This window comes from Podarcis bocagei (genome assembly GCF_964188305.1).
Source record: "Podarcis bocagei genome assembly, chromosome: 15".
Lineage (NCBI taxonomy): Eukaryota > Metazoa > Chordata > Lepidosauria > Squamata > Lacertidae > Podarcis > Podarcis bocagei.
In genome coordinates this window covers 21,245,205-21,257,920 of record NC_138141.1, presented here as the reverse complement: position 1 = coordinate 21,257,920, position 12,716 = coordinate 21,245,205, and the positions used below count along the sequence as shown (strand labels likewise).

The window sequence follows — 12,716 nt, the reverse complement described above, 5'->3', positions numbered from 1 at the left end:
ACTTGATATGCATCCTTTTATCCTTAAAAGAAGTATTTTATTTTTGTCTCTGTTGCTTTAATTGAGGGACTTTGAAATGCATCAGCCTATACTGTACAAACAAGCAAAAGTAGTTAAAATGAAATACCCAAGAGAACAAATGTATTTTGGTTCATGTTTGTATTTCCTTGCAGATAAAGTAAATTCTTTTCAGGATATAATGGACACTCAGGTGGTCCCTAAATCCAGAGATCTTGTCCCTCTGCTCACATCAACCCTTTCTGCGAGGGAATTTGTTGTGTACCAATACGGAATGGTGATCCTGAAATTCCTCAGGCCTCATATTGGCGTAAGTGTTCACAATGTTTTTCAGGGAAACAGTCCCGTGGTGTGTACGATGGTACGCTTTGCATGGAACCCAGCAATTTGAGCAGAATCTTGAAAAAAAGATTGAGTTTTAATGGCTCTGGACTGAAACATATGCAGAGGAATACAGTGGTACCTCGGGTTAAGAACTTTAGTCGTTCTGGAGGTCCATTCTTAACTTGAAACTGTTCTTAACCGGAGGTACCACTTTAGCTAATGGGGTCTCCCGCTGTTGCCGTGCCACCGCTGCATGATTTCTGTTCTCATCCTGAAGCAAAGTTCTTAACCCGAGGTACTACTTCCGGGTTAGCGGAGTCTGTAACCTGAAGCATCTGTAACCTGAAGCATCTGTAATCTGAAGCGTCTGTAACCCAAGGTACACTGTAATGCCATCTTCTACTCATGCTACTTTTGTGCCATCCCGCCCCAAGAATTCCAAAAGCAAGAGAAGAGCAACAATGGTGCTATTCATTTAAAGCACTGAGAGACAGTATTTCTTCTCTTAACACAGCCTTCGCAAACATGGTGCCCTCCAGATGTTGTTTGACTACAATGCCCTTCATCCCTGACCATTGGCCATGCTCCTGCTGGTTCTGCTGAGCGCTGGAGTCCAACATCATCTGCAGCACCGGGAAGACGAAGGCTGTCTTAGCTGTCCATCCACATGGCTCCCAGTTCATATCACTCTCTCCCTAAAGACTTTATTCCTTTTCATCTGCAAGTTCTGTGAGCTTCAGCCCTTCTGTGATGTATTGCAACAATGGAAAACCTCCCCGAAAGAAATGGCCAAGTTAGCCCTCCAAAACATTGAGCAAAGTGGTTTGATTTCATGTCTGTAATTAAAGAACAGGCAGATTGAACGTGAGGGATGTTTTGTATTTGAGAAAGTGGCAGTCTTATTCTAAATTTTGATCAGATGTGGCTTGTGCTTTGGACGTACAGTGCACCAGAGAGGCAAGGCATATCCATAACAGATGGTTTTCTTTCAATGTTAGGCACCAGAGATTGATCTGTGTGTTGCTTCCAGCATTCCTTCCAGCAACACACCAGGAAATGCCTTCCGGAACTCTTTCCATTATCAGGTACGTCCTCTTGACAGAGGGAATCTTCTCCAAAACAAAATGAAGAACAAATGTCCCACGTAAATGAATGTATGGACCTTCCTTACATCATGTCAGGCCTTTGGTCCATCTGGGGGAGGTGTGGGGAACCTCAGACCCAAAGGATAAGTGTCCAAGCCTCTCCATCTGGCCATGGGACTCTAGTTGCCAGGTACTTGGAAGCATCCCACAATGAATTTTGACATGTGGGAGGGACAACTGGCCTGTCAATCATGTGGTGTCACATTATTGATATACTGTAGTTGACATGTGGGTTGTTCTGCCCATCTGTCAAAGGTGGCCCTTAGGATGGGACCAAATACCAGGTGCAGGTCCCAGCACCAAAAAGTTTCTCCACTCCTTAAAGTATGGAATTCACTCGCACTAGACGTAATGTTAGCCAGCAACTTAGAAAGCTTTAAAAGGGTATTCGAAAATCCCTGGGTGATATCACTGGTTGCTAGTTGTAGTGGCGGTGTCCTCCTGTGAGGCTTTGGGGAATCAGATCCCTCTCCTGGTGGCAGTAAATAAGCAGATCAAACGAAAGGAGCGTTCTTACCAGGTAAGTTCTTTAATAATCACAGCGAGATACAAAGGAATGCTTCTCTCTCTAAAAAAGGGCATTGCTCCCAGTAAAGGTTCACCCTCTCCATCCCCATTAATCTACGTCACTCCTATGTTGGGTAATCTGAGCTTGTTGGCACTGCGCTTTCTGTTCTATCACTCTCATAGCCTGTCTAGTCTTAGGTGAAGGGAGGTCAAGAAAGCATTCTAAAGACAGTGAATCTGCCAGCTGTCTCTCTCCTGCTGTTTCCTCTTCTAGCTGTTCCTCACCCAGTATTTCCCAGCTTTCCCCCTCTGGACTATGCCCCTCTGCAAACCGCTGTTCTAAATCAATACTGCCCTCCTGCCATTGGGAAGGTTCAGAAAAGGGGGAGTGCAGCTCCCACCATTCCTCCTCAGTCCAGTCCCTGACACCTCCTCTGCTATTGGAGACAGTGTGCCTCTGAAAACCAGTCACCGGGAGACACAGGTGAGACAGTGCAATTGTGGTCACCTCCTGCTTGCAGGCTTCCCATAATGGGCATCTGGTCGGCCACTGGGAGGACAGAGCACTGAGCCAGATGGGCCTTTGAGTCAGGCTCTTCTTGTGAATTCTGAGAAAGGAAAGAGGGAGAGAAAGAGGGAGAGAGAGAGAGAGGCACAGAAGATTGGAGAGCTTTATAAGTATCAAAAGCCTGAAGGCGAAGGACCTTGAGCTAAAAGCATCAGTCCTCAGTCTCTCTCATGTGTTCAGTATTTACCTATTTATTTAAATGTTGCCTTTTCGCCTTCCTTAGACCTCTGGCAACAAACTGTTCGTTCTAAGGGAGTGCCTGAGTTGCGTGGGCAGTTTTATCCTGCTTCTCGTTCACTGCCTGGCCCACATCGCTGCCGAAGACCTCAGCCAGGATTCCAGCCCAGCTTTTCGGAGGCTCTTTTACCAGGTACAAAGCAGTCATAACCGCGCTGTAAATCTGTGGACACTTAAAGGGCATAGTAGTTAAAGGCTGGGACACGGGTGGCGCTGTGGGTTAAACCACAGAGCCTAGGACTTGCCGATCAGAAGGTCAGCAGTTCGAATCCCCGCGACAGGGTGAGCTCCCATTGCTCGGTCCCTGCTCCTGCCAACCTAACAGTTCGGAAGCACATCAAAGTGCAAGTAGATAAATACTGTATTTTTCACTCTATAACACGCACCTGACCATAACACACACATAGTTTTTAGAGGAGGAAAATCCGTAGGCATGCCACCCGTAGGCATTCCCTCCATAACACGCACAGAAATTTCCCCTTACTTTCTAGGAGGAAAAAAGTGAGTGTTATGGTGCAAAAAATACGGTAGGTTCCGCTCCAGCGGGAAGGTAAACGGCGTTTCTGTGCGCTGCTCTGGTTCGCCAGAAGTGGCTTAGTCATGCTGGCCACATGAGCCGGAAGCTGTATGTCGGCTCCCTCGGCCAATAAAGCGAGATGAGCGCTGCAACCTCAGAGTCGGCCACGACTGAACCTAATGGTCAGGGGCCCCTTTACCTTTACTAGTTAAGGGTTGGCGGCCTCCTGGGTGAGACTCCAGGTGTGAGCAGACTGGGAAAGAGCAATGTGGCATCCATCTGTGAATTCCTGTCATGGAGAAGCTAGTAAAAGTGTTCCCTGGACCCACGCAAAGAAAACAGGGACCAGAACCTCACATAACTATACTGCTGAGCTGCTGTGCCCAGGGTCAGTGTGTCATTTCTGTTAATATATATAGTTTATATGCAGCAGCAGTTAATATTAGTTAAATGAATCCTTTACTTGGAGCACACCCTCAGTTGAACAGTATTCAGATTGACACTTTGTATAAAATAAGGAAGTTTGTGTTTATTAAAGGAAGTACATTCTGGATAGGAAAGAATTCTATAGCTCTAGCTAACTGTCTGTTTGGAGAAGCAAAGCAGCCATGCTTGCCCCTTTGTTCTCAGAAGATAGATCCAAGATGACCTCTTGTCTTGAGGTCCAGAGAAAGAATGGGAGGAGGAGCAGGAAGCTATAAACAGGATGCAACCTAAGACATATCAGTCTAAACATCGGAGAGATAAAGAAAAGTCATTGCAGGGATAGTCACAGGGATGGTTTGGGGTCTTCACCCATGCAAACCCCTCCCAGCAAGCTGAATTGCACCCAAACTTCCAACAATTTCTATGTGCATCTGTATGAAAATCAGCAAGGATTTTGGTGTGCTGCTTCCTTCCTAGCTCCTCTCTGTGTTTCATTAAAAAAGCAGAGATAGGAATTTAGAAAACCAAGCAGGGTTGCTGTTAATCTGGGCCCTGCCAGGCCTGTACAGGCAAACCTCATTTTATTGTGTTTCGCTTTACTGTAGTTTGCAGATGCTGCTTCTTACAAGGATGTGGGTGCAGCTGCAGGTCGCCTGCCTTGTGTCGTGGGTCCACACACACACCCGCCCCGCCCCCTACTACTCCTCTTCTCCAGTGGATCTGTAGCCAGGTTTTTCCCTTTCCACCCCTATAGACTACAGTAAAGTGTAAACATAACTTTTATATGCATTGGGAAACACAAAAATGTGTGAGACTCACTCTACAGCCATACCTCAGGTTACAGCCACTTCAGGTTGCATTTTTTCAGGTTACACACCTGCCAAAACCCGGAAGTACTGGAACGGGTTGCTTCCAGGTTTCGGCAGTTGCGCATGCGCAGAAGCGCTAAATCGCGTTTTGTGCGTGCGCAGAAGCACCAAATTGCAACCTGCGTGTGCGCAGATGCGCCGCTGTGGGTTGCAAACATGCATCCCGCACGGATCATGTTTAAAACCCGAGCATCCAATGTATTGCAAAATTCAGTTCATTGCAGTGGAGCCAAGCCCACAATATCTCTGAGGTATATGCATCACACCCAGGGGTTATGGTGTGCTTTGTGCACACAGTAGAACAGCCATGATGGGTGAAAATGGATTGTGTGTGTCTCTTCTGCAGAAGCTACTTGGATCTTTATGCACCTATTATGCCCAGCAGTGGAAGTTGTAGGGGCTGCTTTTACATACTCTGTTGTGCACATTCCCTTTAGCCTGCGCCACAATTCACTGTGCCTTTCAGTGCCAGCCACCTGAATATGTTTTTTTTAACACTTTAAAATATCTGCACTTCCTCTGCCACTGTTAGGAAATCAAGCCTTATCAGGAGAAACTGGCCACTCTCCAGGCACCCGGCTTGAATCCCGGTTGACCTCCCTTGTCTGCATTCCTGAGCAGGATCCAGGCTAGGTCACGATCGGCGATCCTCCTCAAGCGTGAGAAGAACACACCATTCTTCCCTGCCCCCAGGCAGGGGAAAGAGATAGACAGAAATGTATTTATATGCCTTTATTTCTGTCTTTGCAGCATTACAGAGAAACGCGTCTGCTCTCTTCAAACTCCAACAGCAGAGAGACAAACTCCACCTCCTGTACTTCCTGTACAGGTCAAATTACACTCTGAGCTAAATCCGGTGCTCAGCACTGTGAATAGACTGTCCCTTTGTTCCCACGGTACAGTCCCAACATTCCCATCATGTTTTGCTTTCCAGCTAGCTGCCGCTCGCTGCCGCATTGCATCCATATCGTAACACTCTGGTCCCTGACCTGGACCAGGTTCCAGCCCAGCTCAGCCAAGGAGCAAAATATTTGAAATCTGCAAGCCCACTACTGAGATTGGTCACGTTGATGATGTGTCATTGATTCACCAGAATCTAAGGGCCCTAATCAACCTGGACCCAATGAGGTGTCTGGGTTAATTTTCTAGGCAACTAGAAGTCCATCCAGGAATTTGCTTCCAGCTCTGCTATGCTCCGATGAGTGACTTGCCTGCACCATGAAAATAGCTCCAAGGGATTCTTTGAGACCAACAGATTCAGCTTGCCATGAACTCATCTGAAAAGTTATTCTGATAATTTTTCTTTCTTTACCCCTACCCTTCCTTCATATTTCTCTTAACTTTTGCTACCTTGAAATAATGTGCATTAAGCATACTTAAGCAGAGGGTGCAATATAGATATATTTATATATTAACTATATTATTTATCATTGCATCTAAGGCACTCAAGGCTTGCCTGGGTGAAATGTTCTCTCTCAGGCTTCAGACGTCAGCAGTTCTGGAGGACAGTAAATCTGCAGCTATGATGATTAACGAGGCTTTTCTGAAGGGAGAGGGGCTCGCAGATGAGAAAATCAATCTCCTCTCAGGGCTCTTGGATGCCAAAGTGAAGCCTTCTGAAGACTTAGAGGAGGTAATTCTTCACACACACACACACACACCAGTCCACTCTCCACCCCTTCCCAGGGTCCCTTGTGCCACCCCAGAGAGAAAGACTGGTTGCTTCTCAGTCAAGAGTGAAGAAGGCTGGGATGGCCCCGGACAGCTTCACTATATGCTTATGAATTTGCAAGGGGGGTTGCAAAAAAATATATATACCGTATTTTTCCATGTATAAGACTAGGTTTTTCCCCCTAAAAAATAATGTCAAAAATCAGGGGGCGTTTTATACATGGATACATCTCCCCCCATTTTCTTAAATCTGAGTCCCCCAAAATAGGGGCTGTCTTATAGACAGAAAAATACGGTATGTTGCAGCATGGAAAAATTCCTGTTCAAGCTTCCAGCTAGCTGTGTCCTTTTCTAGGATATTCCATTCCCCCTTTTCCCCTCCCCAGTTTTCTGTGCCATCCCCAAAGCAGCAGGTCAGCATACTACTTTTAAATGATCACAAAGTATTAAAAAGCAAAAGTCACACACAAAGCCACTAATATCTAGCAAAGCTACAAAACAGAAGGTGGGAGACTTATTGCCCTGCAGTTGCTGTAGTTGATCTCCAACTCCCATCAGTATCCAACAGGTCAGTCAGGGATGATGGAGGTTATAGTTCAACAATACCTGGCCATGGCTCCCTGTCCTTGACATACAACCAGCACAGAAGTTCCCACCTGCCTGCATAACCCATCAGATGTACCCAATAGCACCTACTGCTTTGTCAAATTCTAGGGTTGGAAGGTCCACCAAAGGTCACCTAACCCCCTGGATGCAACGCTAGAGAAGCAAATTCATTAATGGTCACCTTGCCTTTCTTTGCAAGCATGAGAGCCTCTTGCATGATGTGGATTTTGACGACTCGCTCAGAAGCAAACTGGCCGGAAAGAAGGAGGAATGTTACTCCCACATCTTGCCCAGCGGCCAGGAGATTCTCCCATCGACAAGGTGAGAGTGGTCCAAGTCACAAGTGGTAGTTGATGACAATGTACTGAAAACAGGTGGGTAGTCAGCCTGGGGCCCTCCAGACGTTGATGGGTTGCAGACGCCATCATCCTTGACCATTGGGCATGCTGGCACAAGCTGATGGGTGTTGGAGTCCAACAGGAACATCAGGGAGGCACCGTATTGGCTGTAGTTAAAGAACCGAATTGTGTGTTGCTGCTTGCCTCCATCGCAACCCTGTCCTGCTCGCTTTCAGCTCATACAAGGTCTTGCTCTGTGGCAGTGCAACAGATTTCCCACTTTGCCACTCTGAAACTATGCACTTTGTACCTTGCTCAGTCTAGAATCCCAGAACTAGTAGCACGAGGCGGGTGGAGCACTGTGGCATGCAGCCTGTGGCGCTTTTCTCAAGTGCTTCAGATGTTGCACGCATTATTATTGCTAAAATAAAAAAATTCCTTCCAGTAGCACCTTAAAGACCAACTAGGTTAGTTCTTGGTATGAGCTTTCGTGTGCATGCACACTTCTTCAGATACACTGAAACAGAAGTTGCCAGATCCTTCTATATAGAGAGAAGGTGGGGAGGGGTATTACTCAGAAGGGTGGTGGGAATGGGAGATTGGCAGATAGCTGAGATGAGCCTGTTGACGACTCTACAGTGTATCTGAAGAAGTGTGCATGCACACGAAAGCTCATACCAAGAACTAACTTAGTTGGTCTTTAAGGTGCTACTGGAAGGAATTATTATTGCTATTATTTATTAAATTCATATACTGACCTTCATCCAAAGATCACAGGGTGACTGAAAACATAAACATAAAAACACAAAATATATAGCATAGCAACACAAAACAATGCCCCCACCCCTAAAAAAAAGACATTTTAAAAGTCCATAGATTTTTTAATCATCTAAAGGCCTGGTTGAAGAGTTCACCTGGCACCCAAGGATATGTATTGAAGATGCCAGGTCAGCCTCCCTGGAGAGAGCATTCCACAAACTGGGAGCCACCACAGAAAAGCCCCTTTCTCATGTTGCCACCCTCCAGGCGCATGAAGAAGGGCTTCACAAGAAGGGCTTCATTACCTGCAATATTGGCTACCTTCGAAGGTTGCTGTACAGATGACTGAGACAATGAATACACTGACACATAATTTATAATTTATTATTTATACCCCGCCCATCTGGCTGAGTTTCCCCAGCCACTCTGGGCAGCTCCCAATCAGTGTTAAAAACAGTACAGCGTTACATATTAAAAACTTCCCTGAACAGGGCTGCCTTAAGATGTCTTCTGAATGTCAGGTAATTATTTATCTCTTTGACATCTGATGGGAGGGCGTTCCACAGGGCGGGCGCCACTACCGAGAAGGCCCTCTGTCTGGTTCCCTGTAGCCTCACTTCTCGCAATGAGGGAACCGCCAGATGGCCAGTTGGTTTGTATGGAGAGGTGTGGTCCCTGAGGTATTGCAGTCCTGGGCAACTTAAGGCTTTATAAGTCAAAACCTGCACTTTGAATTAGATCCACAAACTAATCGGAAGCCAATGCAGTGCAGCGTAGACACTTAAGGTCTAGTTTGTTCAGCGAAACTGGGTTTTGTGAAGATGTCCAAACCCAGCCCAGCAGATTGTGAAACAGTTGTTGTTGCCATTTTAGCTATAGTTTGACATTACGTCTTACCCCAACTTCCTTGCATAGCCATAGTTCATTTGTCCACTCCATCTCCAATGCTCACCAAGTTGCTTGTCTGTGAGACAAGCCATAGTTCATTGAACAAAATGCTTAAAGCAAACCATGGCTTAGTGTTATGTGTCAGTGTATTCATTGTCTCAGTCATCTGTACAGCAACCTTCGAAGGTAGCCAATATTGCAGGTAATGAGGGCTGGAAGAGAGCAGTTGAGCACTGGCAACCAAAGACTAATGGAAAGTGTGAAGTCGGGGGAAGATAAATCTCCGAAGTCACATCCACAACATACATTTATATCTTGTGGCTTCCCATAGAGTCTTGGGAACTGTAGTTTGTCAATGGTGTTGGAAACTGTAGCTCTGCAAGAGGTAGACTACAATTCCCATGATTCTTTAGAGGGCAACCATGACTATAAAAGTATTGTAAATGTGCTTTAAATGTATGGGTGTGGATATGGGCTCAATTACTACACAGGATGCACCAAGGCCTGTCAGGAACGTGCCCCCCCCCCAGCACACCGGGAGAGTCAGCCTTGGAAATTGAGCTGAGCAAGGAAGAGGCTGACTCTGTAGATGAGAGTTGTCTGTCTGATTTTAGAGAGAACAGCCTGGGGCCCCTCCTCTCCAGGGAAGAAGTGATTAGTTCCCAAGGAGAGGAGGAGTTGGATGTCGGCCAAGGCATTGCCAGGCAACCAGCAGATAAGACAGTATTGGAAGCTGAGTTCTGAGGAAGAGGTAGCTCAGCCCTGCGGTCCTAAAATTAGAGAGGCTGTGAGAGCAACGGAAGGGAAGGAGACGAAAGGCGGGATTTTGGCATTCTTCCTGTTGGGGAAGGAACAATGAGTCAGACTGAGCAACTAGATTAATGAGAGCAGGCAGATTGCCATGCTCTGAATGTGTTTTTCTTTCAAATAAACTTGTATAAAACTGATGGAGAGTCTTTGCTGCTTTATCGGGCTGCTCGCTTGGCCAGAGATCATTATAAGGCCTGACCTGTCCCTTCCTCCCTTTCCTTAGCTCACAGGCCAGCAGTTACCCCCACACCACCCCCGAAGCAGCAGCAGACAAGCTGGATGTGCTCAACGAGAAGCTGGTGACACTCCTGCAAGAGGAGGAAGAGTGCATCTCCAGGAGTGGAGATGATGGAGCTTCACTGTTTGATGAGCTCAAGGCCATCGGCTTGGAGAAAGACTCTCTGCTGAAGGAAATAAAAGCCCTGGAAAGGAAAGTGGCAGAAGCCAAAAAGGGGAGGCTGGAATGAATCCGTGGAGTCTTAGAAAAGCAATGGGGGCAGGAGTGAAAGAGGCAACAAGTTAGGATTGTGCCTCTCAGATGGGCACATTGCCATTTTTAGAGAGCGAGGTTCATGGTGAGTTCCGGCATCCTTTTTTTCTAGAAAAAGAGCATTGGAGACGCCTAATCGCCCCCAAATGCTTGACTTGACATAGCTGCCTGTTTTCTCTCCCTCTACCCCAATGTACATCTGCAACAAGTGTAATGTCATCTTGCAGCTTAAGCCAAGGATGGCAAGAGTCAGTCACCAGGACATGATTAGCAAAGGATTCCAGTTCTCAATATAATTGGTTAGTTATGGCGAGGCCCACACAAACATAGTAAGGCTGGTAAAGACCATTCCCAAGGCAATGCGTACATGTTGTTGTTGTTTAGTTGTTTAGTCATGTCCGCTTCTTCGTGACCCCATGGACCAGAACACGCCAGGCACTCCTGTCTTCCACTGCCTCCCACAGTTTGGTCAAACTCATGCTGGTAGCTTCGAGAACACTGTCCAACCATCTTGTCCTCCGTTGTCCCCTTCTCCTTGTGCCCTCCATCTTTCCCAACATCAGGGTCTTTTCCAGGGAGTCTTCTCTTCTCATGAGGTGGCCAGAGTATTGGAGCCTCAGCTTCAGGATCTGTCCTTCCAGTGAGCACTCAGGGCTAATTTCCTTAAGAATGGATACATTTGATCTTCTTGCAGTCCATGGGACTCTCAAGAGTCTCCTCCAGCACCAGAATTCAAAAGCATCAATTCTTCGGCGATCAGCCTTCTTTATGGTCCAGCTCTCACTTCCATACATCACTACTGGGGAAACCATGGCTTTAACTATACAGACCTTTGTTGGCAAGGTGATGTCTCTGCTTTTTAAGATGCTGTCTAGGTTTGCCATCGCCTTTCTCCCAAGGAGCAGTCTTTTAATTTCGTGACTGCTTTCACCATCTGCAGTGATCAATGCTTACATACCCTACAATATTTCTCCAATGAAAATAGGGACATCCTAAATAATAAATAATAATAATAATAATAATAATAATAATAATAATAATAATAATAATAATAATAATACCCTGCACATTTCACTGGGTTGCCCCAGCCACTCTGGGTGGCTTCCAACGCATATAAAAACGTAACAAAAGATTGAACATTAAAAAAAAAAACCTTCCCTATACAGGGCTGCCTTCAGAGGTCTTCTAAAAGTTGTATAGTTACTCCTTGGCTCACAAGGTCGCACAACTCCATACTCTCCAACATTTGTCTGATGAAAATAGGGACATCCTAAGGAAAAGCAGTACATTCCAGGATCAAATCACGAAACCAGGATGGCTTCTGTAAATTCGGGACTGTCCCTGGGAAATAGGGACACTTGGAGGGTCTGTGCTTAGTGGGAATCTGAGATTAAAAGGGAGATCGGAGGGAGGCCCCATCCTTTGCCATTTACAGGTGAAAACACTGAGCACAGGAAACTGCCTTATAGCTAGTGAGGCCATCGGTCCAACTAGCTCAGTATTGGCAAAACTGATCGCACCAGCTCAGCTCTCCAAGTATGGAGTATGGGGAATTCTCAGCCCTACCTGAAGTTGCTGAGGATTGAACCTGTGACCTTTCGCATGCAAGGTAGATGCTCTACCATTGAGCAATTCCCCCTGAAGAGTCTCTGATTACATCATGCCAGATACTTCCTTCCCTAGCCCATCTTCCTGTTGCTTCCACTTGAAAATGCTATCAACATTAAGCTAGAAGGAAATACCAAATATATATTTAGTGGCTGACCTCATCTCTGAGGGTTTATTCACGTTGGCTTTGGGAAAAAGTAACATTTGCCACAGCTTGGCATTCGGATCGTTGCATTTTTAGAACAAGGGAGTGAGGAGGATGTGGAGAGGAGACCTTGTTGATGGGGTAGGGGGACAGAGGTCATTTGTCCTCGTGTCTGCCTGCGGAGACAAGCAACCTATGAAGATAAGCAGGGATAAACTGGGGAGTTGCAAATGAAATTAGTACAAGGCTAACCTTGGGCAAAGGGCCTCAAAGCCCACTGCAAAAACTTTGCTTTCCTAAACTTTGTGTTCCGTTACTACTTCGCCACCACTTGTTCAGGATGAGGAGATTTCACCCCTCCCATATCCAAGAATCTGCTGATGTTCTCTGCTGATTCTCCAGAGAGGAGGGGGCGGTTTCTGCTCTCTACTTATTCCGCTCCAGCCTCACATCAAAGAGAGAAAGAGAGACTGAGTGTTAGAGAGAGATCGTGTGTATAGATAAGGTTGCTGCTAAGAGCAGCTGCAGACACTCAGTGCAGTTCAGCATTTTTGTTTAGACCTCATTTAGCTCTGTATATAGTTGTGTATTATAGTTGTAGATAGAATAAAGAAGATATTCCACAGAGCTGCTCTCCTGGTCGTTAATGCTCTGCTATACTCTGCTATGTGCTGACTGTCTTCTTGTTGGAGTGAATCCGGTGCTCACAACTCTAAGCTGTGAGTCCACAGCACTTTGACCTGTTCCTGTGCAGAAGGTGGTCTCTGGAAGTGCTACCCAGCTCACCTAG

At 46.2% G+C, this 12,716-nt stretch overlaps 1 protein-coding gene across 1 annotated transcript in view; it reads left to right on the top strand.

The window, feature by feature from the left end:
* Positions 1 to 11,105, top strand: part of LOC308574541 (uncharacterized protein) — a 55,750-nt gene extending 44,645 nt beyond the window's left edge. The window contains exons 29-34 of the mRNA XM_081172440.1: positions 174 to 328; positions 1,341 to 1,427; positions 2,786 to 2,932; positions 6,053 to 6,244; positions 7,088 to 7,209; positions 9,907 to 11,105. Of these exons, the coding sequence (XP_081028566.1) occupies positions 174 to 328; positions 1,341 to 1,427; positions 2,786 to 2,932; positions 6,053 to 6,244; positions 7,088 to 7,209; positions 9,907 to 10,150 (947 nt within the window). The 3' untranslated portion in view covers positions 10,151 to 11,105. The remainder of the gene's footprint in view (positions 1 to 173; positions 329 to 1,340; positions 1,428 to 2,785; positions 2,933 to 6,052; positions 6,245 to 7,087; positions 7,210 to 9,906) is intronic.
* Positions 11,106 to 12,716: the final 1,611 nt, after the last annotated feature.